We start from the raw sequence: 25839 nt of genomic DNA, 5'->3' as shown, positions 1-25839 counted from the left end.
ATCAACACCAAAGAAATACAAATAATTATAAGAACATATTATGAGCAACTATATGCCAGCAAATTAGACAATCTGGAAGAAACAGATGCATTCCTAGAGATGTATAAACTACCAACCAAACCAGGAAGAAAAAGAAAACCTAAACAGACCAATAACCAATAAGAAAATTGTAGTAATCAAAAATCTCCCAACAAACAAGAGCCCTGGACCAGATGGCTTCCCAGGGAAATTCTACCAAACATTTAAAGCAGAATTAATACCTACTCTTCTGAAACTGTTCCAAAAAATAGGAATGGAAGGACAACTTCCAAACTCATCTTATGAGGCTACCTTACCTTGATCCCAAAACCAGTCAAAGATCCCATTAAAAAAGATAATTGCAGACCAATATCCCCAGTGAAAAAGGATGCAAAAATTCTCACCAAAATACTAGCCAATAGGATCCAACAGTACATTAAAAAGATTACTCACCACGACCAAGTGGGATTTATTCCTGGGCTGCAAGGTTGGTTCAACATCCACAAATCAATCAATGTGATACAATACATTAATAAAAGAAAGAACAAAAACCGTATGATACTCTCAATAGATGCAGAAAAGCAGTTGACAAAATACAGCATCCTTTCTTGGTCAAAACTCTTCACAGTGTAGGGACAGAGGGAACATATGTCAGTATCAAAAAAGCTATCTATGAAAAACCCACAGTGAATACCATTCTCAACTGGGAAAAAAACTGAGAGCTTTTCCCCTAATGTCAAGAACAGAGCAGGATGTCCACTATCACCACTGCTAATTAAGATAGTACTAGGAGGGGCGCCTGGGTGGCTCAGTGGTTTGGGCTGCTGCCTTTGGCTCGGGTCATGATCTCAGGGTCCTGGGATCGAGCCCCGCATCGGGCTCCCTGCTCCGCGGGAAGCCTGCTTCCCTCTCTCTCTCTCTCTGCCTGCCTCTCTGCCTACTTGTGATCTCCGTCTTTCAAATAAATAAATAAAATCTTTAAAAAAAAAAAAAAAAAAAAAAAAAAAAGATAGTACTAGGAGTCCTAGCCTCAGCAATCAGGCAACAAAAACAAATAAAATGCATCTGAATCAACAAAGAATAAGTCAAGCTCTCACTCTGAAGATGATATGATACTTGATGTGAAAAATCCAAAGATTTCACTCTAAAACTGCTAGAACTCATACAGGAATTCAGTAAAGTGTCAGGATATAAAATCAACACACAGAAATCAGCTGCATTTCTATACACTAACAACAAGACAGAAGAAAGAGAAATTAAACAGTTAATCCAATTTACAATTGTACCCCAAACCATAAGATACCTAGGAATAAATCTAAACAATGAGGCAAAGAATCTGTACTCAGGAAACTACAGAATACTCACGGAAGAAGTTGAGGAAGACACAAGGAAATGGAAAAATGTTCCATACTCGTGGATTGAAAGAACAAATACTGTGAAAATGTCTATGATACCTAGAGCAATCTAAACATTTAATTCAATTCCTACCAAAATACCATCAACTTTTTTCAAAGACATGGGATAAATAATCCTAAAATTTATATGGAACCAGAAAGACCCCAAACAGCCAAAGGAATGTTGAAAAAGCAAAGCTGGTGGCATCACAATTCCAGACTTCAAGCTCTGTTTACAAAGCTGCAATCACTAAGACAGTATGATACTAACAGTAAAAGAGTCTCATAGATCAATGGAACAGAATAGAGAGCCCAGAAATGGACCGATCTGCAACAAAGCAGGAAAGAATGTCCAATAGCAAAAAGACAATCTCTTCAACAAATGGTGTTGGGGAAATTGGACAGCCACATGCAAAATGAAACTGGACCATTTCCTTACACCATCCACAAAAACAGGCTCAATATGGATGAAAGACCTAAATGCGAAACAGGAACCATCCAAATCCTTGGGGACAACACAGGCAGCAACCTGTTCAACCTCAGCTGCAGCAACTTCTTCCTAGAAACATCATCAGAGACAAGGGAAGCAAAGGCAAAAATGAACTATAGGGACTTCATCTAGATCAAAAGGTTTTGCACAGCAAAGGAAACAGTCAACAAGACCAAAACACAACAGACAAAATGGGAGAAGATATTTGCAAATGATGTATTAGATAAAGGGCTAGTATCCAAAATCCATAAAGAACTTACAAACTCAACACCCAAAGAACAAATAATCCTATCAAGAAACGGGCAGAGGACAAGAACAGACATTTCTGCAAAGACGACACCCAAATGGCCAACAGACACATGAAAAAGTGCTCCACATCACTCGGCATCAGGGAAATACAAATTAAAACCACAGTGAGATACCACCTCATACCAGGCTAAAATTAGCAAGTCGGGAAATGACGGGTGTTGGCAAGGATGCAGAGAAAGGGGAACCCTCCTGCATTTTTGGTGGGAATGCAAGCTGGGGCAGCCACTCTGGAAAACAGTATGGAGGTTCCTCAAAAAGTTGAAAATAGAGCTACCCTATGACCCAGCAATTGCACTACTTAGTATTTACCCCAAAAATACAAATGTAGTGATCTAAAAAGGCACGTGCTCCCCAATGTTTATAGCAGCAATGTCCACAATAGCCAAACTATGCAAAGAGCTTAGATGTCCATCAACAACTGAATGGATAACAAAGATGTGGTGTATATATACAATGGAATATTATGTAGCCATCAGGAAAAAAAAAAAAAAATCTTGCCATTTGCAATGACATGGATGGAACTAGAGGGTATTATACTAAGTGAAATAAGTCAATCAGAGACAGACAATTATCATATGATCTCACTGATTTGATGAATTTGAGAAACAAGACAGAGCATCATAGGAGAAGGGAGGAAAAAATGAAACAAGACAAAACCAAAGAGGGAGACAAACCATAAGAGATTCCTAATCTAAGGAAACAAACAATTGCTGGAGTGGAGGAGAGTGAGAGGGATGGGATAGCGGAGTGAAGGACACTGGAGAGGATATGTGCTGTGGTGAGTGCTGTGAATTGTGTAAGACTGATGAATCACAGATCTGTTCCCCTGAAACAAATAATACTTGTTAATAAAAAATAAATAAATAAATGACCTACCAAATAAATAAATAAACAAACAAATAAGCATGTTAAGTAGATACACAGAAGACACTTTTTTAAGTGGCAAAAAAATCAAATTTCTGAAGATGTCTACAATGTCAGACATGAAAAATAAAGTTGATGGGATTAACAAGTGATTAGATATTGTAGAAAAATAATAAACTTGAAAACAGCAATGGAAATTATTCAAAACAAAAGAGAAAAATAAATGGAAAAAGTAAATAATTTACTAGTGATCTGTAGGAGTACAAGAAGTCAAATATACATGCAATTGGAGCCCTGAAGGATAGAAAGAGGAATCAGAAAAAATATCTGAAGAATTAATAGCCAACAAATTTTCCAAATTTGATAAATTATATTTCCCTTCATATCCAAGATGCAAAGTAAATCCAAACAAAGACATTACAAGAAAAGTGCAGACCAATATATCTCATAATATCTGAGATACAAAAATTCTTTACAAAATCTTAGCAAATTGGATCTGACAATATATCAAAAGGATAATACATAATGACCAAGTAGAATTTATCCCAGGAAAGCAATTGTTGCTTTAATAGTTGAAAATCAACCAATTGCTGACTGACCAAATAGAAAAATTATAACACCATCTTATTAGATGCAGAAAGGCATTTGAGAAAGTACAACACTCATTCCTACTAAAAACTCTCAGAACAGTAAGAAGGGGACTTTCTCAGTATAATAAAGAATATCTATGATAGAGGCGCCTGGGTGGCTCAGTGGGTTAAGCCGCTGCCTTTGGCTCAGGTCATGATCTCAGGGTCCTGGGATCGAGCCCCACATCGGGCTCTCTGCTCAGCAGGGAGCCTGCTTCCCTCTCTCTCTCTCTCTCTCTGCCTGCCTCTCCATCTACTTGTGATTTCTCTCTGTAAAATAAATAAATAAAATCTTTAAAAAAAAAAAAAAGAATATCTATGATAAACCTTCAGCAACTACCATACTTAAGGGTAAAAGACCAAATGCTTCTACTCTAAGATCACAAACAAGGCACAAACGCCCACTCTCACATTTTTTTTCATTCTCACATTTCTACTCCACCTAGCATTGGAGCTCCTAGCCTCTGTAATAAAGAAAAGGAAATTAATTAAAGGAGCCCAGATTAGAGAGGAAGAAATAAAACAATTTTTATTCTCAAAAGAAATTATTGTCTATGTAGAAAATCTTAACAAATCTACAAAAAGATACTATAAAACAAATGAATTTAGCAAATTCCCAGGAAAGAATATCAATGTAATAAAATAATCATATTTCTATATTGGCAATAAACAACTAGAAATTAACATATATTATACATATAATTTATCATACTATCAAAAAGAATAAAATACTTGGGGTGCCTGGGTGGTGCAGTCAGTTAAGCAGCTGACTCTTGGTTTTGGCTTAGGTCATGATCTCAGGGTCCTGAGATCAAATCCTGCATCAGGCTCCTGAGCATGGGCTCAGCAAGGAGTCTGTTTCTCCCTTTCCTCCTGCCCCTCCCCACATTCATGTGCTCGCTGTCTCTCTCAAATAAAAAAATCTTTTTTAAAAAAAAAAGAGAATGAAATACTTAAGTATAAGTTTGATAAAAGTTATTCAAGACCTGTACACTGAAAAACTATAAAACACTGGTCAGAGAGGCTAAATGAGACTTTATTAAATGGACATGTTGCAATCCTAATGAAAATTTCATCAGGCTATTTCTAGAAATAGGCTAATTCTAAAATTCACATGGAAATGCAAAATGCTAAAATGGTCAAAACAACCTGAAAACAAAGAATTAAGCTCAAGAACTATGTACATGAGGAAATGAAACAGCTAGTTTCAGACAAGGTTAGCACCACTATATTATATAATTTTAATGGAGAGATGGCCATCACTTTTTCCCATGTATTTTATCTTTGTAAAATATAAATATACTGCACATGTCCCCTTTAAAAACTGCTTCATCTTGTTCCCTTCATCCTTCACAGAAGTAACAACAGTAAGTTTGATAACCTTTCCAGACCTTCTTTGTACATCTATGTAAATATATACTATATACAGCCTTAAAAAACCAGAGTACTGTCTATGTTGTAATACTATGAAGGAATATATGGGAATAAGAGAAGCTTAAAATCAGGACAACTGTTACCTAGGAGCAAGGACAGAGACATGAAAAGACATTTCTGCAAAGAAGACATCCAAATGGCCAACAGACACATGAAAAAGTGTAAGGGTGTGGACAACGGGAAGGATAACAATAGAAAGGGTTCCATCTAGACAGTTTCAAATCTCTTCATAATGTCTTATTTCCCAACCTGGAGGGTGGGAAACAGTATTCCTGGTTATAAATATTGCATTATTTTGTATTTTTTTTAAAACATAAATTAAACTGAATGTATCATACGGCAATTTGATTTTTTTCCTCTACGATATACAGATCTACCCATTTTACTATATATAAATGTTTCTCCATTTTCTAATACTGCAGATTATTTAATAATATGACTAGAAAATAGTTCACTTAGCCATTGATGGACATTTAGATTGTTTACAGTTTTATACACCACAAGTAATGTTGCTGTAACCTTCTTGTGCTGTAGAAGTCTTCCTATGTACATGTGAAGGTGTTCTATCCCAAGATAGAACTGCTGGAGCACACAACATGTGCATGTTCAATTTTTTACATTAATAAATAATATCAAAATGTCTCTCAACTGGTTATATCAGTCTACGTTCCCAATACTAGTACTACAAAGAAACTGTTTCTCCACAATCTCAACACTGGGTATCATTAGTCTTTATTAATTTTGCTACTTTGAAATAAACATATCATCTTATCATTTTAATTCACAATTCCTTAATTAGAGTTGGGCCCCTTTTTGTGTATTTATACACCATAAATATTTTCCTTTCTATAAAGTGCCTATTTTGTACCATTTACCAATTTTTTAAAATTTAAGTTGTCTTGTCTTACTAATATTTTACAGTTCTTTTTTTTTCTTTTTTTAAGATTTTATTTATTTATTTATTTGTCAGAGAGAGAGAGAGAGAACACAAGCAGGCAGAGAGGCAGGCAGAGGCAGAGAAAGAAGCAGGCTCCCTGCTGAGCAAGGAGTCCGATGTAGGATTCGATCCCAGGACCCTGGGATCATGACTGAGCCGAAGGCAGTGGCTTAACCAACTGAGCCACCCAGGCATCCCGTATTTTATGGTTCTTAAACACTATGTTTACAATTTTTTTTTTTGCTACTATGCTGCAAATAATTTTTCTCAGTTTCAAAAGCCATAATGTCTGAATTCAGATCATGTTATCTTCAGTTGTAAATAACTATACATTTTCACTTCTCATATGTTTCCATATTTAGCCTTATTTTTTCATCTTAATAAGGTCTTTGCTACCCCATAGTCATAAACACAATCTCTCATATTTTTTCTTAAAAATTTTATATTGTGCTTTTTTACCTTCATGTTTGAATTTAATTTTTTTTGAACAGCATGACACAAGAATTCAAATTAACCTGTATCCGCTAGATAGCCAGCTGTCCCAACATAATTTAATACACCATAATTTTTCCCCACAATGCTTTGAGATGATACTTTTTTTTTAAGATTTTTATTTATTTATTTGTCAGAGAAAGAGAGAGAGAGAGAGCACGCACAGGCAGACAGAGTGGCAGAGGGAGAAGCAGGCTCTCTTCGGAGCAAGGAGCCTGATGCGGGACTCGATTCCAGGACGCTGGGATCATGAACTGAGCGGAAGGCAGCTGCTTAACCAACTGAGCCACTCTGGTGTCCCGAGATGATACTTTGATAGACGAAATTTAATTTTATACTAGATCCGCTTCTAGACTTCCTGTTTGGTCCTACAGATTTTTTTCTATATATCCCTATATAAAATACTAATATTTTCTATATATATTTTTATATAGATCCCTATACCTAAATCAACCTGTTTTAATTATGATAGTATTATGAAGTATCAGGACAGCTATCAGATGAGTCTAACTCTTTGATCTGTTTCAAAATGTCCACTATTGTTGTATACTTGTTCCTCCATCTAAACTTGAGAACCAGCTTGATAAATGCTATAAGTAGTGTGGGGAATGGGATTACGGTGATTTGCAGGCAAACTTTAAAATACTTTACACAAGGTTTATGCTATTTTCCTTGTCAACTAAAACAACTGCCTTGTTCCCTCTCTACTGGGCATGTATCTTCTAATTGGTTTAATTAGGGTTAATTATGCTTTATGTACAATAGCAAACATGGGTAAAAGAACACAGTCACATTTTAATTCAACACTGAAGAGAATATAAATCCAGAGATAATCTCTTTACATCTATTACTCCCCTAAAAACAAGTCTTATCCACTAGGACTCTATGTATGTTCTAAACAAAACTTAGCAAATTTGGGGTTAGTGGACTTCAAAACAGTTAAAAAGCATGACTTTAACACAAATTATGAGGAAAGTCTAAATAAGAATTCTTATTCACTTTTCCTACTTTCAGAGTTATAAAAGTAAAGTTATCGATATCAAACACATTATGAACAATCTCAAAATTTCAGATTTGCTTCTCCTTATCCTTCCTGATTGAAGACATAAATATTAAAAATTGTATTTCTTCAAAAATTTTTAAGATTAACCTTTCTAGTATTACAATTAAACAACTGACAAGTATATGATTAAAATGAATTACTTGAGTATATTAGGATAAGAGGTTTCAAGACTTTTTAAAACTATATTAATTTATTTTCTATGACTTCAAATTATAACAGTCAAAGTGATTATCTTATAGTACCGTTGTGACAACTTTCAACACGGAACATTAATGTAACCTTCACAGCTGGGCATGCTGAACATATACTGAGTACCACTGGCAATGAAGCATATCTGTTATTATTATTAGGCATGCTAGTGGAATGATGGCCATATTTTGCAAACATACAGGCAATTTACAAAATTATTTAAGGGTAAAAAAAAAAAAATCATGTCAAGGATTTCCTTTAAAATACTATAGGAAAGGGGTGCCAGGCTGGCTCAGTCGGAGGGACTCTTGATCTCAGGGTCATGAGTTTGAGCCCCAACTGGGTGTGGAGATTGCTTAAAATCAATAAATAAATAAACTCTAAAAATTATTTTTAATTAAAAAAATACTATAGGAAAAAGAGACTGAGTAAGATAGATGAAGGGCAAAAGCAGTTAATTGTTGGAGCTGGATGACAGGTTCATGAGGGCTCTTACAATGTTCTCTCTAAATTTATAAATACTTGAAAAGTTCAAAGTTTTTTTAATGAAAATTGTATATTAATGCTGGAGAAAAACATAATCTTACTAATCTTAACATTACAATGTGTTTCTCCAGAACTGAAAAATTAAGTACTTTTATTCTAAGATCATCTCAAAATTAAAATTAGTTTGGACTCTGCACTTTAAAAGTTTCATAACAAAAGATCCCAACTGTGCACTTCAGAACAGCAAAAACATCTCTGTAATCAACTACAAAACCAAAAATTAATTCTGATCTCTTTCCTGCTTTAATCTGTATTATTCTATTGCATCTGAAGCTCTATCAAGGGTACAAAATGTTCCAAGATTATAGAACAAAGTGTGTCTTCCTCTCAAAGGCAAGCTACTGCTGGTGTGTAACCAACATCATCCTTCTGTAGATAAAAATAGCCTTCAAACACCACATGCACCAAAGACAATAGACCCAAGGAAAGTTGGGCAGAACAAAGTAGTTACCAGGGAGGAATTCGGCCAGCCGAGAGCTTGCCCTTCTGCCCTTCACACAAGAGTCTGTTTGCAACTGAGACTGGATTCTTGATTCCTATAAAAATAAAATTGTCAGAAAATGAAGTCAGAAAAATATCTTCAGGTTTCCCACTAAGTTTTGTGGATGTTTCAATAAAACAACTTTTAAATATCTTAGAAAACTCTTCTTTTATATATACTAATGAAAACCCTTAATTATCATGAATAATATGGATAAAATCAACAAATAAATGAATATCCAGTAGAGAGAAGAATATAAAACATACATTCTCATGTTTTGTCATATGCTACAGCAACAAAGACTGAATTTGAAATAATTAATATTTAAGTTAGGTCCCTTGTTAATAGATTTCAGAATAGAATAGAGATACCGAAAATGAGGCATCTACTTTCAAAAACTGAATTTCTTCCAAAGAATAAACATGATTACAAACAGCTTCAAGTTTACCGTGGTGGGGGGAGGGGAGGAATGAATGGCCAAAATTTTTCAATCTCGCCTACAAGAGAGACAGAATAAAGAGAATATCCTACAAATCAAGTAAGAGTGGGGAGAAGAGGCCAAGTATGTACAAGACTGTAACCTAAAATATGGTTCAGATTGTTTCCAGGAGGGAAAACAGAATGTGAAGACAAGCAAGAAGAGGATGCTTATCTGGGAGGAATACTAGGACAGTATTAGTGTGAAAAACAGTCATGATGACAATGATGACAAATAAAGCAATGTGATGATGACTGAAGACAGTGAAAGTAACTCAGTATCTAATATATACTAACCCCCATACCAAAGCCTTAAATATATCAGATTAATTCATTGACTTCTCAACTCTATCATATAAGTATACTTATGAACCTTGAGGTTCATAGTACTGAGGAAATATCCACACAGAGGGTTAAGTCACCTGCCCAAGATCATAGTGCTGAGATTTTGACAGAAGCAGCTAATGCCAGAGACCACACGCTTAACTACTAACCAATGGATGCCTCTCAGGACACCATCAGTACCAAAATAAAAATTAAAAATATCAATCAATCAATGAATCAGCAGTGGGATATAAAAAGAGTATTAAAACTCAAATTAAGGTCACCATATTGACTCAAAACAAAACTATCTAGCTAAACAACAAAAACATGCCACCAAAAAAACATATGAAATACCGAATAAAGGAAAAGCTCAGATCTACATACTTCCTCTTAAAATATATCTCTGTATATGATGATCTAATACTTAAAGACTTTGATAACTGTCAATTAAGTTATAAATTTAAATCTAAAAATTCTGCATCAAAACTTCAAAAGGATCTCTATGATGTATGACAAGTTGACTCTTAAATTCATCAGGAAAAGAAAACTTTGGGGGTCAAAATGAAGAGGTATTCACCCTTCAAGATACCATTTCTTGGGCGCTTGGGTTAAGCCTCTGTCTTCGGCTCAGGTCATGATCTTAGGGTCCTGGGATCAAGTCCCACATCGGGCTTTCTGCTCAGCAAAGAGCCGGCTTCCCCCTCTCTCTCTGCCTGCCTCTCTGCCTACTTGTGATCTCTCTCTCTGTGTCAAATAAATAAATAAATCTTTTTTAAAAAAATACCGTCTCTTATTAAAAACTATTCTTAATTTAAAAAGTGTGGTTTGAGCACAAGCAGACAAATACACCAATGGAACAGAATAAAGCTAAAGTCCAGAATAGACCACACAAGCATTTGAATGTTTAATACATGACATAGACAGTATTTCAAATGAGTAGAAAAAGACAGACTCTATATGAGAGGTAGAAAGAACACAGAGTGATGGGAGTCAGACTGTTTTATAACTGTACCTGCTATCTATTGCTTCTCAGCTATAAATTCTCCCTTCACTGCCTGACCTGTGAAAATGGATATGGGCCCTTTAAATATGCTTCCTTTGCCAGTTGGCACACTGGTAGCTTTGACAGTAGAGGGCACTGGAGACACACTGTAGGAAGACCAGGTGGCTTCTTAGGCAGGCTTGGAGAGCTTCAGTTTTTCTTCACTATTTGGCCCACATGGTATTCCCTGGTGCTAAGTGCCTTCAAGGTGCAGCTTTCTGCAGCATTTGGCCACCACATGTTTTCTCCAGCTCCTGATTCAGGCTACAGCAGCATAGCTGACAGCCCCAGAAAGAACAGGACTGTGCCCAGCTCGAGTCACAAACGTTCTCAGCCTCATAGGCACAAAGAGTGAAGTGTCCCATGGGGAGAGGGCCGTCGGGTAAGCCAAAAACCCAGTCTTTACCCTGTGCAACAGAGGTTCAATTCACATAGTTTCCTCACCCCCATGTGTCCACCTACCAGCCTGAGCTCATTTGTGCCCCACAGGATTGTTCTTGGTCTCACAGTGACTGTGGCCTGTGTACCCAGCAACTTCTCGGCTAGGCAGTGGGCTACAACCATACCTTCTTCAATAAGGTCCAAATCTTCCAAGTTTATCCTTACTTGGGTATTCTCCCTCTGCCCTAGAATACATTTTGAGTTCTCTTTCCATCTTTGTATAGTTACTCTCCTATTACTGTTTAACAGTTCTGTACATTAAACATTCCCTATTTAATCTACCATGTGATTTGTCTCCTACTTGGACCCAGACTGATAAAGTAACCTTGGGCCAATTACTAAATATCTTCTGTATTTCAGATTCCTTATCTGTGAAATGAGGACAAAAGTAGTGTCCTCAAAAGGTAATTGTGAGAATTAAATGACTGCATACATATGAACTACTGGAGAACAATGCATGGTATGTAACAGTCACCCAATGAAAAATTGTTATTATTATTGTTATTATTCAAGATTATGTAGGGACAATTTGTTGGTTATTTCAGAAAAAAACAATGCATTAAAAAAGTAAATGAAAAATAAATTATAAGTGTATGAGAAGAAAATATAGGTGAATATACTTATAATTATGAGGGAAACCTTAAGAAATGCAAAATACAAAAGACACACAAAAAAAAAATAAGTGGGTAGGAGAAGAATCAATGAAACAAGATGGGATTGGGAGGGAGACAAACCATAAGTGACTCTTAATCTCACAAAACAAACTGAGGGCTGCTGGGGGGAGGGGGTTTGGGAGAAGGGGGTGGGATTATGGACATTGGGGAGGGTATGTGCTTTGGTGAGTGCTGTGAAGTGTGTAAACCTGGTGATTCACAGACCTGTACCCCTGGGGATAAAAATATATGTTTATAAAAAAAAAAAAAAAAAAAAAGAAAGGACAAATACCCGACTTTTGTAGCAGCATGGACGGGACTGGAAGAGATTATTATGCTGAGTGAAATAAGTCAGGCAGAGAGAGTCAATTATCATATGGTTTCACTTATTTGTGGAGCATAACAAATAGCATGGAGGACATGGGGAGTTAGAGAGGAGAAGGGAGTTGGGGGAAATTGGAAGGGGAGGTGAACCATGAGAGACTATGGACTCTGAAAAACAATCTGAGGATTTTGAAGGGGTGGGGGGTGGGAGTTTGGGGTACTAGGTGGTGGGTATTATAAAGGGCACGAATTGCATGGAGCACTGGGTGTGGTGAAAAATAATGAATACTGTTATGCTGAAAATAAAAAATAAATTAAAAAAAAAAAAATAAGTAATAAGTTTGAAAATAAAAATTTTTAATTCTAATATAATAAAGCACATTATAAGTAAAGTTAAAAGGTAAGCCACAAGAGATATGAAACAGTTCACAGAGAAATGCTAATGGCCTTTAAACATGAAATTTCATTACCAATAAAATTTCATAATGAAAGAAATTAAAATTAAAACTAATTGATAGACTCTTTCTTACCCATCATAGAAGCCAGAAAGGATAAAGAAGATTGGAACAAGTGAATAACCAAATTGACCAAACCAGCACATACAGAACATGTACCCAACAACCACAAAATAATTACTCTTTTAAAAAGTCCACACGGAATGTTTAACAAAGCATACCATAAACTGGGCCATAAAGCAAGTCTCAAAAAGCATAGAAGGAATCATATAAGGAAGCATAAGGAATCATATAAAGGATGTTATCTGACCACTGTGAAATTAAACTAGAAATCAAGGAAAAAAAGCTAACTAAAAAGTCCTTAAGTAAAGACATTTGACAACTCATTTGAAAAAGACAAATTCCTTGAAACTCACGTGAGAGGAAAACATAATCTTATAACTCTTAAAGAAAGAGAATCCATTTTTTAAAACTTCCTACAAAGAAAATGCCACTAATTTAGAATAACTAATGAGTTATCAGAAGAAATCATTCCAATCATATGCAAACTGTTTCCTAGAAAAAAAAAAGTCCCAATTCATTTTGTGAGGTCAGCTATAACAGGATTCCAAAACCTGAAAATATTCCAAGAAAGGAAAAGTAAGCCCAATCTAATACATGAACATAGATGTCAAAATCTTAAACATCAGCAACTTGAACCCAACAGAATATAAAGATACAAACATGACCAAGAAGACTTTATGCCAATAAAAGGAACATTCAAAAATCAATCACAAATTTCATGTTTAACAAAATATAGGAAAAAACTCTTTACCTCAACAGACACAGAAAAGCATTTTATGATAATTCAATCAATACCCATTTGTAATAAAAACTATCAGTAAACTAAGATTAGAAGGGAACTTCCTCAATCTGATAAAGGATATCTATGAGAGTCCAAAAGCTAGCAGAGCATACAGAATGGTAAAATATTTAATGTTCTCCCTCTAAGATCAGGAACAAAGCAAGGATGTACACCATCCCCACTTACATTCAGCATTGTACTGAATGTTACAGCCAGTATAGTAAAGTAAGAAAAAAATGAAAAGTTTAAATATTGAAAAGGACAAAGTAAAATTGCATGAGTCATAGGTAATATAATTGTGTATACAGAAGTTACATGGGAACCTATTTTTTCAAATGCTAGAACAAGTGAATTCATCAAGGCTAGTGAATTCAAGCCCAATAACAAAATTCAATTATATTTCTGAATTCAATAAAACAATTAGACACTTTAAATTTATATACTTATATACTTATAATAGCATCAAAAACTAAGTATCTAGAAGAAAACTAATAAAAGATATATATAATATTTATACTGAAAACCATAAAACAATGCTGAGGAAAAAACATGAGTAACATTTATATAAATATACATATCCTATATTTGTGGACTGGAATATCCAATACTGTTAAGACATCAATTGTCCACAAATGATTCTATATACTCAATGCAATACCAATCAAAATCCCAGCAGGGTTTTATTATGGACATTGACAAGCCGACTCAAAAATTTTGTGAAAATGCCCAGACACCTAGAATAGCCAATATAACCTTAAAGGAAAAAAAAGAAAAGAAAAAAAAAGGAAGTTAGAAATCTTACACAAACCAGGTATCAAGTGATACATATATATCACTAATATAAGTATATTAGAAAACATAAAAAATATAAAGCTATAGTAATCAAGAAAGTATAGCAATAAATAGAACAGTAGAGTAGAACAGAGGGTACAGGAACAAGCCATTGTACATATAGTCCATCACCTGATTTGCCAGCACAGTTATGTGAAGAGAACATTGTCCTTTCTATTGACAATGGCAATGAACCAAGTGGATATCCATAAGAGAAAAAAAATTAATGTCAGCTCCTATCTTACATACACTAAAATTAATCTGGGCTTGATAAAAGAGCTAAATGTGAAAGGTAAAAAATAAAGAACCAAGATGCCCTTCAATGGACGAATGGATAAGGAAAATGTGGTCCATATACACTATGGAGTATTATGCCTCCATCAGAAAGGATGAATACCCAACTTCTGTAGCAACATGGACGGGACTGGAAGAGATTATGCTGAGTGAAATAAGTCAAGCAGAGAGAGTAAATTATCATATGGTTTCACTTATTTGTGGAGCATAACAAATAGCATGGAGGACATGGGGAGTTAGAGAGGAGAAGGGAATTGGGGGAAATTGGAAGGGGAGGTGAACCATGAGAGACTATGGACTCTGAAAAACAATCTGAGGGGTCTGAAGTGGTCGGGGGGGGGGGGAGTGGGAGGTTGGGGTACCAGGTGGTGGGTATTATAGAGGGCACAGATTGCATGGGGCACTGGGTGTGGTGAAAAAATAATGAATACTGATATGCTGAAAATAAATAAATTTAATTTTAAATAAATAAATAAAATAAAATAAAAGTACTATTAGGGATGCCTAGTGAGCTCAGTCAGGAGAGCATGTGACTCTTGATCTCTGGGTCATGAGTTCAAGCCCCACAGTGGGTATAAACCTCACTTAAAAAAAAAAAAAAAACACCAGAACTATTAAAAGAAAAAAATGGAGACAATCTTCATAACTTTGGGTAGACAAAGATTTCTTAAATAAAATATTTTTTAAATAACTATAAAGTAAAAGGTTGGTAATCTAAACTACATTAGAATTAAAAACTTCAGTTCATCAGAAGACAGCATTAGAAGAATAAAAACATGATCCACAGACTAGGAGGAGATATACATAACACAGGTATCTGACAAATGATCTGCATTCAAATATATAAAGTATTTCAACAAATCAATGAAAAAAGATAATCCAATAAAAATATGCAAAAGACTTTTGAACATAAAACAAGAATATCTAAATGGCTAATAAGTATGTCATAAGGTTCTCAGTGTCATTAGTCACCAGGGAAACTTAAATTAAAACAATTAATGCCGGGGCACCTGGGTGGCTCAGTGAGTTAAAGCCTCTGCCTTCAGCTCAGGTCATGATCCCAGGGTCCTGGGATCAAGCCCCACATTGGGCTCTCTGCTCAGAGGGGAGCCTGCTTCCCCCTCTCTCAGTCTCTCTACCTGCTTGATCTCTCTCTGTCTGTCAAATAAATAAATAAAATATTAAAAAAAAAAAAACAATTAATGCTACTGCACAGATACCAAAATTGATGAATTTTATTTTTTTAAAGATTTTATTAATTAATAAATGAATGAGAGAGAGAGAGAGAGAGCACAAGCAGAGGGAGCAACAGGCAGAGAGAGAGGGAGAATCAGGAGGCACCCCACCAAGCAGGGAGTCCAACATATGGTTCAATGCCAGGACCCTGGGATCATGACCTGAGCCAAAGGCAGACACTTAACCAACTGGGCCACCCAGGCCACCCCAAAATTGATACATTTTAAAAAGAATAGCAATGCCAAATGCTGGCCCTCATGTAGTGTAACTAAAATGCTCATACAGTGCAGAGTGTAAGTATAGATTATAACTACTTAGGAAAACTGTCCAGCAATATCAACTAAAGCAAAGCACATTATGTACCCAAATGTATCATCCAATATAATGTTGAACAGAAGTGATGAGAGTGAACACTGCTATATTATCCCTGATCTTAAGGATAGGACTTTTTTTTAAGATCTTATTTATTTATTTGACACAGAGAGAGAGAGAGAGAGATCACAAGTAGGCAGAGGCAGAGAGAGAGGGGGAAAGCAGACTCCCTGCTGAGCAGAGCACCTGGATGTGGGGCTCAATCCCAGGACCCTGAGATCATGACCTGAGCCGAAGGCAGAGACTTAACCCACTGAGCAACCCAGGCACCCAAGGATAAGATCTTAATGGTAAAAATCTTAGGTTTATAACCAAGATAATTAAGAACATATGTATACCAAAAGACATGTACAAGAATATTCATTGGAGCAGTCAAAAACTAGAAACTATTCAAATATCCATGAAAAGGAGAATAGATAATTTATTATATATTCATGCAATAAAATACTACTAAGTAATAAAAAGAAAAAAATTACTGTGACAGAAAAATGTGTCAAACTCATAGGCATAGTGTTAAGGAAAAAAAAAAAGACACAGAGGTGTATGATTCCACTCATATAAACTTCAGGAACAAGCAAATTGATCTATGGTACCTGCAGTCTAAATTAGGGGAGAACAGGAGGAGGGGGTAAGGCAGGAGCAGAGTATAGGCGGTATGGACTAGGAAGAGCATAGAAAACCCTCCTGGAAATGTTCTTTTTTTTTTTTTTAAGATTTTTTTATTTATTTATTTTCGAGAAAAAGCACATACAAGCAGGGGAGGGAGAAGAACAAGCAGACCCCCGGCTAAGTGCAGTGCGAAAAGCCCAACGCAGGGCTAGACCTTCGAACCCTGAAATCAGGAACTGAGCTGAAATCAAGAGCCTGATACTCAACCAAGGCCACCCAGGCACCCTGAAAATGTTCTGTATTTTGACATGGAAATATTTCATATCTTGCCCTGGATAATGGTTTATATAGCTGTATACAATTAAAAATTAATGCAGCTTTATAATTAAAATCTGTGCATTTCATGTATATTTGCTTTAATAAAAGAATTATAAAATATTAGATATATCTTATATGTACTGATGTGGGGGAAATCTCTGAAACATCCTATGCAAAGAAAAAATTAAGTTTCATAAGAATATGTACATATTTTTTTTAAAAAACTACATATGTGAAACTATTTCTATTACATAAAAATATAGATAAATGCAATTTTTTTACTGGTTAAACCTCTCCATGGAGAAAGGGATAAGAAGGAAAGATCTGGAAGGTCAAGGGGAAATTCTATTTACATCATTTAAATTTTCTAACAAAAAAATATATTATGTGTGTATTTCAAATAATCATAAAATTAATGGAATATACTAACTCACAGGTTAAATGTCTGTAATCCCAAGGAGATGGAGGATAATGATCAAATTCTAACAAAGATCTAACATAAGCTTTTTACTATTTTCTTTAAAACTTTGCATGTTTTAAAACTTTCAAGATTTCATGTTTTACATCCAATAAAAGGAAACGATGTTGTTTTCAACACTATTCTAAGCAAGAATTGTAGAAAACACTAGATTGACTAAATCTTTAGGAGACATCATATAGTAATATTCATAATTTTTTAGAGAACAGAGATAATGTGTTATAATGTCCACATACCACTCAGTGCTCCAACAGCTCCAAAATTTAAGGATTTTCCATCCATTATGCTGGCATCACACTCAATTTCACCCAAGAGATTTAGATTAGATCCCATTCCTGCATTTGTAAAAGGAGAATCCTAAGAAATAAAAACAAAAATTAAAATACCATTAGTCTTAAAGAAGATTAATGTCAATCCTTTATAAACTGTTTCAAAAACTAGAAAGGGAAAGAATACTTCCCAACTCCTTGCATGATACCAGTACTAGCCTGATTCCCAAACAAGACAAAGATATCATGAGAAAAGAAAACTACAGGCTAATATATCTTGAGAATATAAACACAAAAATCCTCAAGGAAATGCTAGCAAACCAAATGCAGCAAAATATGAAAGTCTTATACACAATAAACAAGAGGGATCCTAGGGAAGCAAGTTTGGTTTTAATATGTGAAACTTAATGTGCATATTGTTATGATTCTTGATGTTAATAAAGAAGAAAATAACATAAAGAAAAAATGCAGGACCATACCAATAAATACAAAATCCAACACCCTTTCATAAGAAAAGCACTCAACAAACTAGAAATAGAAGGGAACTTCCTTAAGATGATAAAGGACATCTAGAAAAAGTCCAGAGCAAACATAATAATTAATGGTGAAAAACTGAATGCTTTCCCTTAAGATCAGGGATAATACAGCAATGTTCACTCTCTTCAACATTAAAATGGATATTCTGGACAAAACAATTAGGCAAGAAAAAGAAATAATGAGCATCTAGGTTGGAAAAGAAGAAGTAAAATTATCTCTTAATAGAAGATGACATATTCTTGTATACAAAAAGTCCCAAGGGTGCCACTAAAATACTATTAGGACTGATAAATAAACTAGTTCAACAGAGTTTCAAAATATAAGATCAATATACAAAAATCAATTGTTACATCTACACATTAGCAATGAACAATGCAACGATGAAATTCAGAAAACAATTCGACTTACAATAAAATCAAAAAGAATAAAATACTTGGGAATAAATTCAACAAAAGACGTAGAAGACTTATATACACTGAAACTATAAAACATGTTAAGAGAAAATTAAAGAAGACCTAAATAAATGTAAAGACAGCCATGTACATAGATCAAAAGGCTTAATATCTTTAAGATAGCTATACTCTCCAAAGTTGAACAGCTTCAAATCCTGTATCAAATCCTAGCTACCTTTTTTGCAGAAATTGACAAATTAACCCTAAAATTCATAAGGAAATGCAAGGGACTCAGAATCACCAAAGTAATCTTTAAAAGAAAAACGAAATCAGAGGCTCACACTTCTAGGTTTTATAACTTACAACTACAGTAATCAAGACAGTGTGATATAGGGGCACCCGGGTGGCTCAGTGGGTTAAGCCTCTGCCTTCAGCTCAGGTTATGATCTCAGGGTCCTGGGGTCAAGCCCCACACTGAGCTAAGCAGAGAGCCTGCTTCCCCACCTCACCCCACCCCTGCCTGCCTTTCTGCCTACTTGTGATCTCTGTCAAATAAATAAATAAATTTTTTTTAAAAGTGTGATGTAGCTAAGGACAGACATACAGATCAATGCAATAGAATTCAATCAATTCCATAGAATTGAGTGCCCAGATAGAAGCGTTACATTTATGGTCAATTCAACAACTATGCCAGAACAATTCAATAAACAAAGGATAGTCTTTTTTCTGGGGGGAGCTGGGACAACTGGATATTCAATCCAAGAAAATAAAGCTGGGTTCTATCTCACACCCTATACAAAAATTACCTCCAATTTGATCAAAGACCTAAATGTAAGAGTTAAAACTATAAAACCATTCAAAAAAAAATTAGGACCAACATTCATGACCTCAGAATAGACAGCAGTTTCCTAGATATGACACAAAATCACAAAAAAAAAAAAAAACAAAGGAAAAACTAGATAAATTGGATATCATCAAAATTAAAACTTTTGAGTTTCAAAGCACACAATAAAAAAGGTAGAAAAACTCATAGAATGGGAGTGGGGGACTGTAAATCATTTATTTCACAAGAAATTTGTATCCAAGATATATAAAAAACTTCCCACAACTCTAAAATAAAAACACAATTTTAAAATGGATAAAGAATATGAATGAACAGTTCTCCAAAGAAGATAAATAAATGGTCGATAATCACATGAAAAGATGCTCAACACCATTACTCATCAAGGAAAGGCAAATCAAAACCACAATAAGCTACTTCTTCACACCCATAATTCCACTTACAATAACATCAAAAAGAATCATAAAGACAGATGTGTTGGCAAGGACATAAAGAAATTGGAACGCTTATACACTGCTGATGGGAATGTAAAATGGTACACCACCTTGGAAAACATCTGGAAACCCCTCAAAAACTTAAAAGTTACCATTTGACCCAACAGTTCCATTTCTAGGTATATACACAAGAGAAATGAACTATCTACACAAAACTTATACCCATATAATCACAATAGCTTACTTAATACTCCTATGCCAGCACTTCTGAAAACAACTCAATGCCCACCAACTGATGAATGGGTAAGTAAAACATGGTATATCCATTCAGTGGAGTATTAATCAGCAATAAAAAGTAATAAAGTACTGATACATGGCAAAATATGGATGAACCTTAAAAACATAATGCTAAGTCAAAGAAGTCAGTCACAAAAGATCACATACTGGATGATCCAATTTATAAGAAATTTCCAGAAAATAAAATCCATAAAGTAGATTAGCGGTTGCCAGGGGTTGCAGAAGGGGGAATGGGAAGTGACAGCTAATATGTACTGTTTTTCTTTTTGTGGTGATTCAGATGAACTAAAAGTAGATGATGCAACGGCTGCAGAACTTTATTAATATACTAAAAACCAGTGAACTGTATACTATGAAAGAGTGAATTTTATGGTATGTGAATTATATATTTAAAAAGATATCATGAAGGGGTCCCTGGGTTGGCCAGTTCGTTGAGCATACAGCTCTTGATTTCAGCTCAGGTCACGATCTCACAATTGTGAGATCAGGCCCCACATCAGACGTCACTTTGAGCATGGAGCCTGCTTGAGATTCTTTTTTTCTCCCCCTTCTCACCCCCCTCCCCAAATCTCTCTCTCAAATAAATAAAATCTTTAAAAAAATAAAAATAAAAAGAGACCATGAAGAAAAAAAAACTTATATCAGCAGACTACACAGAACATAAAGGCCTAGAATCAGAAGAGCACATGATGAGCATTGGGTCATATATGCAACTAATGAATCATTGAACATTATATCAAAAACTAATAATGTATTATATGTTGGCAGCTAGTTGAATTTAAATTTTAGAAAACGAAAAGATGTCAGTCATGTATTTGAAATCTAAAAGAAAGATACTGCCTTATTTTTTTAATACTGTGAATAAAGCTTTTAAATATATATACCACTAGTCTTGTTATGTCAATATATTATCATACATGATTCCCAACCACAGATATGGGGGGCGGGGGGGAATGTAACAATATAAAATCTTACAACAAAAATAAACATCATGGGGACAAAGTTCTAAAAGACTTCAAAAAAAAAAAAAAGAGCCGGGTGTGGAAAGATCACATTGACACTCCTCAGCATCACTGCATAGATGAAAGGCCTACTCCTGTACCTCACATTCTAGAAAACTGAGTCAATCCAGAAAATTAACTCTGTTCTAAGGTAAGACCTATATTATCTAATAAACTAGGGCAAATCTGGATCAACCTTTAGATCACCAAATGCCTCATATCTTCTACAAATACCCCGTTTCCTGTATTTCTTCAAGATCCAAGAAAACTGACTACAACATTAAACCTTCTTAATATGTACCTATAACTAGAGCAAAGGGGTCAGGGATTAGAGAACAGGGCTTTTGTCCTAATGCAGTTAAATAACCTTATAGTCAATAGAACTTTAAATAAGATCACAGGATAGAAAAAAAAAAGTATGTAATTATATAGAACTGAGTAAACAGATAATAAATGCTTTGAGCACTCAAAAGCAATGGCCCACTAAGACAGAAAAGTTAACAGCAGACTTCCTGAAGGTAGCCAGGAAGCTAGAAAATTCCAGCTGATGGAAATTATGTGAGCAACATATAAGCAATGGGAAAGCATCAGAGCCACAGAAGACACATTTAGCAAAAATGATTTACTGGAGCCAAATCTGAAGACTGAGACATGCTGAATAAATCAGAAGCTGAACCTGAATAAAAAAAAAAAAAAAACATTGAGAAGCCAGTCAAGATTTCTGTATAAGAGAAAGTCAAAATGGGTATATTGGTCAAGGAAACAAACTGACATTCACATGTTGTATGAGAAGGAAGGAGAGGAGACTGAAATCAGTGAGACCAAACTGAGGGCTATTTTACAACTTGGCTTGAAATACTAACTACCTGGCATGGAAATGATAGTAGTAGGAATAGAAAAAAGGAGAGAGAGAAGGGAAAGGAACAGAACTGTGAAACTTGAGAAATAAATAAAACCATGAATAAGAAAAGGCATTTTATAAGATGGAGGAAAGAGTATGCATAATTAAGCATAAGGATTTTCATTAAGGTCTTCCAACTTAATATTTCTAGCTAAATCAGTTCAGAATTAAATCTTGGGAAAGAGATCACAACCAAAGAATAATTAAATAATAATTAATTTTATTGATTGATTAATTAATTAAGAATTATGGTTTAATACAGATGAAGACCGAATTCTTGCCCTGGATCTTTTCATACAGAACAGAGCAGAAGAGATTATAAGCAAGTAAATTACATTACAAAGGTTTGGGTTTTTTTGTTTTGTGAGGTTTTTTTCTTTACTACATATAACCTCCCTTGCCTAGTCATGCATATCTTCAAAGTATGGAAAAGGAACGGAAATGTGAAAAAAATGTAAAGCATCTACCTACATATAGTAATTCCCAAAATATACATACAAGATCATACCAGGGTATACAATATCTCAACAATCCTTGATATGGAATATATCAGCTTATCAGCTCGGCAAAATTTTTTAAATAATCCAATTAGAAATCACAGATTGAACAAAGTTATTCTGAAAATGACTACTACATGATGGTTTAAATTTAACATTTTAAAAATACATACGAAAAAGCGTGCAAAAAATTAAAAGGTATCTTAGAAGAAATTTTTTTCAAAAATATTTCTCCTACTTCAAACTATATTAATAATTTCATGGGCACCTGGCTGACTCAGTTGGTAGTGTGTGTGACTCCATGTGGGGGTTGTAAGATCAAGCCTCACGTTTGGTACAGGGATGACTTAAATTTAAAAAAAAAAAAAATTTATATATATAACTTCAAAAGTATAGAGAGAAGTGAGTTCAGGAAAATTGGAAGGGGAGAGGAACCATGAGAGTCTGTGGACTCTGAGAAACAAACTGAGGATTTCGGAGGGGAAGAGGGTGGGAGGTTGGGTGTGGGTATTACGGAGGGCACATATTGCATGGAGCACTGGGTGTGGTGCATAAACAATGAATTCTGGAACACTGAATAGAAATTTTAAAAGATAAATAAAATGTTTTAGAAGTATATCTACTGAACTTCTACTTCTGACTATGAAGACATAATAGAGATTATATTTATCTTCCTAACTAGAAAATCGGGCAAAATACACAACAAATGAATTTCAATCAAAGGCCAGCACAGGACTGTGATCCTGAAAAAAGAGTCACAAATTAGATGCCTCAACTTAATTCCCAGAGATACTTTCCAGGCCATAGCACAGGGAAAAGAAACCCAAAAGAGAGCCAACATTCTTCCAGAGTTGAGGAGATGAAGTTATGAGTTCAAGGAGGCTAGAAAGCCTAGTAAATGCAGTACAGGGTACAAAAAGAAAAAAGCTACAGAGAGAAGTCCAGAGATCCAGAGTCTTTAAATAAGTATTGGTCTGCATATATTTGTTAGGGAACTTCCAAGGCCAAAGGAAAATGCTTTGGAAAACAGTAAGCTAAACAATTTCTGGAGCCCATACAGAGGGGAGACTAGGTTATCTTCCCATCAGCCAGATTGAGGCTATCAGGGAAAGTCTCAGAAGGTAACGCCACAAAAATTAGACCCAATTAACTTTAGAAAATTTACTCTAGACCAGCACTAACAAAGTTTTAAAGCAAGCCTCAAAAAAATAAAAATGATTTACAATGAACAAGTGTCCCAAAACAAAGTTCTGCAATAGCCAACTCCCAAAGATATAAAATTCACAATGTTTAGTATAAACCCAAAGATGACCAGACATGTAAATAAGCAGAAAACCATGGCCCATAACCAGAAGAAATTACAATAAAAAAAGATCCAGAAATGACACAAATGATAGAAGTAGCAGACAATTCCAAAGCTAGCTAATAATGTTAAGACAGCTCTCACAAACATGCTCTATATGTTCATGTAGGTATAAGAAAACACGAGGGTAAAAGGAAAGAAAAGGAAGCTATTAAAAAAAAATAAACTGAACTTCTAAGATGAAAATTTTCAAAATCTACGGTAAAAAACACTTTGGAACAGAAAAAGCATTTACATTAGGTAAAAATGAAGGAATTCTGAATGGAGTATGGACTTCAGTTAATTATAATATGTCAAATCAGGTTCATTAATTGTGAAAAATACACCATACTAATGTAAATGTTAGTAATAGGGGAAATCAGGTGTTAAGTATATGGGAATTCTCTGTACTATCTTCTGAATTTTTCTGTAAATCTAAAACTGTTCTAAAATTGACAGTTTCTTTAAAAAAAAATCAACCCACAGCTTGGGAGAAAAAACCTACAAAATATACAAAATAAAGGACTTACATTCAGAGTATATAAAAAATTCACACAACTCAGTAAGACAAATGATCCAAAATTTTTAATGGGAAACAATTTTATGTACTGATTGCAAATAACATACGAAAAGATGCATAACATCACCAGCAATTAGGGAAATGTAAGTTAAAACCACTATGTAAACCTCTAAAGTGGCTTAAAATAAAATGAAATAAAATAATAAAATGGCTAAAATTAAGAAAACAGACAATAGCGAGTATTGGCAAGAACGTGGAACAACTGCAACCCTCATCCATTAGCTAGTGAGAATGAAAATTACAAATGGCTTGGCAGTGTCTTTAATGTTAAGCATACACTTACCATAGATCCAGAAATTCTACTCCTGGGTATTTATCCAAGAAAAATGAAAGCATATGTCCACATAAAGACTTGAATAGAAATGTTCATATCAGCTTAATCAGAACAGCCAAAAACTGGAAGCAACCCAAATGACCATCAACTGGTAAACAGATAAACAAATTATGATATATCAACACAATGAAATACTACTCAGCAATGAAGGAACAAACCCCTAATACACCTAACAATATGAAGGAATATCAAAAGCATCATGCTAAGTGAAAGAAGCCACTCACAAAAGACCACATAGTGTATGATTATATTTAATCCAAATTCTAGAAAAGGCCAAATTATGATAAAAAGCAGACAGTGGTTGCCAGGGGCCACTGAAAGAATGCCTCTCCCCTGCAGAGAGACATTAAGAGGGAATTTTGGAAGTGACAGAAATGTCACATATCATGATTATATTGATGGTTACATGATTGTATACATTTATCATAACATCAAATTATACAATTAAAATTGGTAAATTTTATTGTATATAAATTATACTTTGATAAAACAGACAAAAAAGAAGTGTACCTCTCACTTGATACAAACTAATCACCTATATACTAATTTTCCCCTTACAAAAAATATACATTAAGTTTTTAAATGGTCATTTGTTGATTTTCTGACCTAAATCATTTTGTACAACTAGAAATAATTACGCCCAATTAGTAGCAAGCAATCCTTCTAATATCTATTAGACCCTGTTATTCTCATGTTCAAAAATTTAAATGGTTTCCCATAATACTTAAAATCTAAAGTCCTAATTCCCAAGGGTTACAAGATCCTACATGACCTGGCCCTCCCTCCCTCACACATCTTATGTACCAGCCACACTGACTTCCTTGCAATTCATGGGCACATAGAGAACATTGCCACCTTAGGGCTTTTACA

At 34.7% G+C, this 25839-nt stretch overlaps 1 protein-coding gene across 5 annotated transcripts in view; it reads right to left on the bottom strand.

Annotated features, from left to right (window-relative positions):
- TASP1 (taspase 1) overlaps positions 1-25839 on the bottom strand; it is a 275223-nt gene that overhangs the window by 218812 nt on the left and 30572 nt on the right. For all 5 annotated transcript variants that reach the window (XR_014314979.1, XR_014314980.1, XR_014314981.1 and 2 more), the window contains 2 exons: positions 17781-17901; positions 8817-8901 (listed from right to left, as the gene is read on the bottom strand). Coding sequence is in view for 2 of the 5 variants with exons in the window: in XM_082743712.1 (XP_082599838.1) it covers positions 8817-8901; positions 17781-17901 (206 nt within the window). In the remaining 3 variants the exon portion in view is untranslated. The remainder of the gene's footprint in view (positions 1-8816; positions 8902-17780; positions 17902-25839) is intronic.

This window comes from Mustela nivalis, assembly GCF_964662115.1.
Source record: "Mustela nivalis genome assembly, chromosome: 8".
NCBI classification, from domain to species: Eukaryota; Metazoa; Chordata; class Mammalia; order Carnivora; family Mustelidae; genus Mustela; species Mustela nivalis.
The sequence above is the reverse complement of the archived record's forward strand: the minus strand, read 5'-3'. Positions and strand labels throughout refer to the sequence as shown.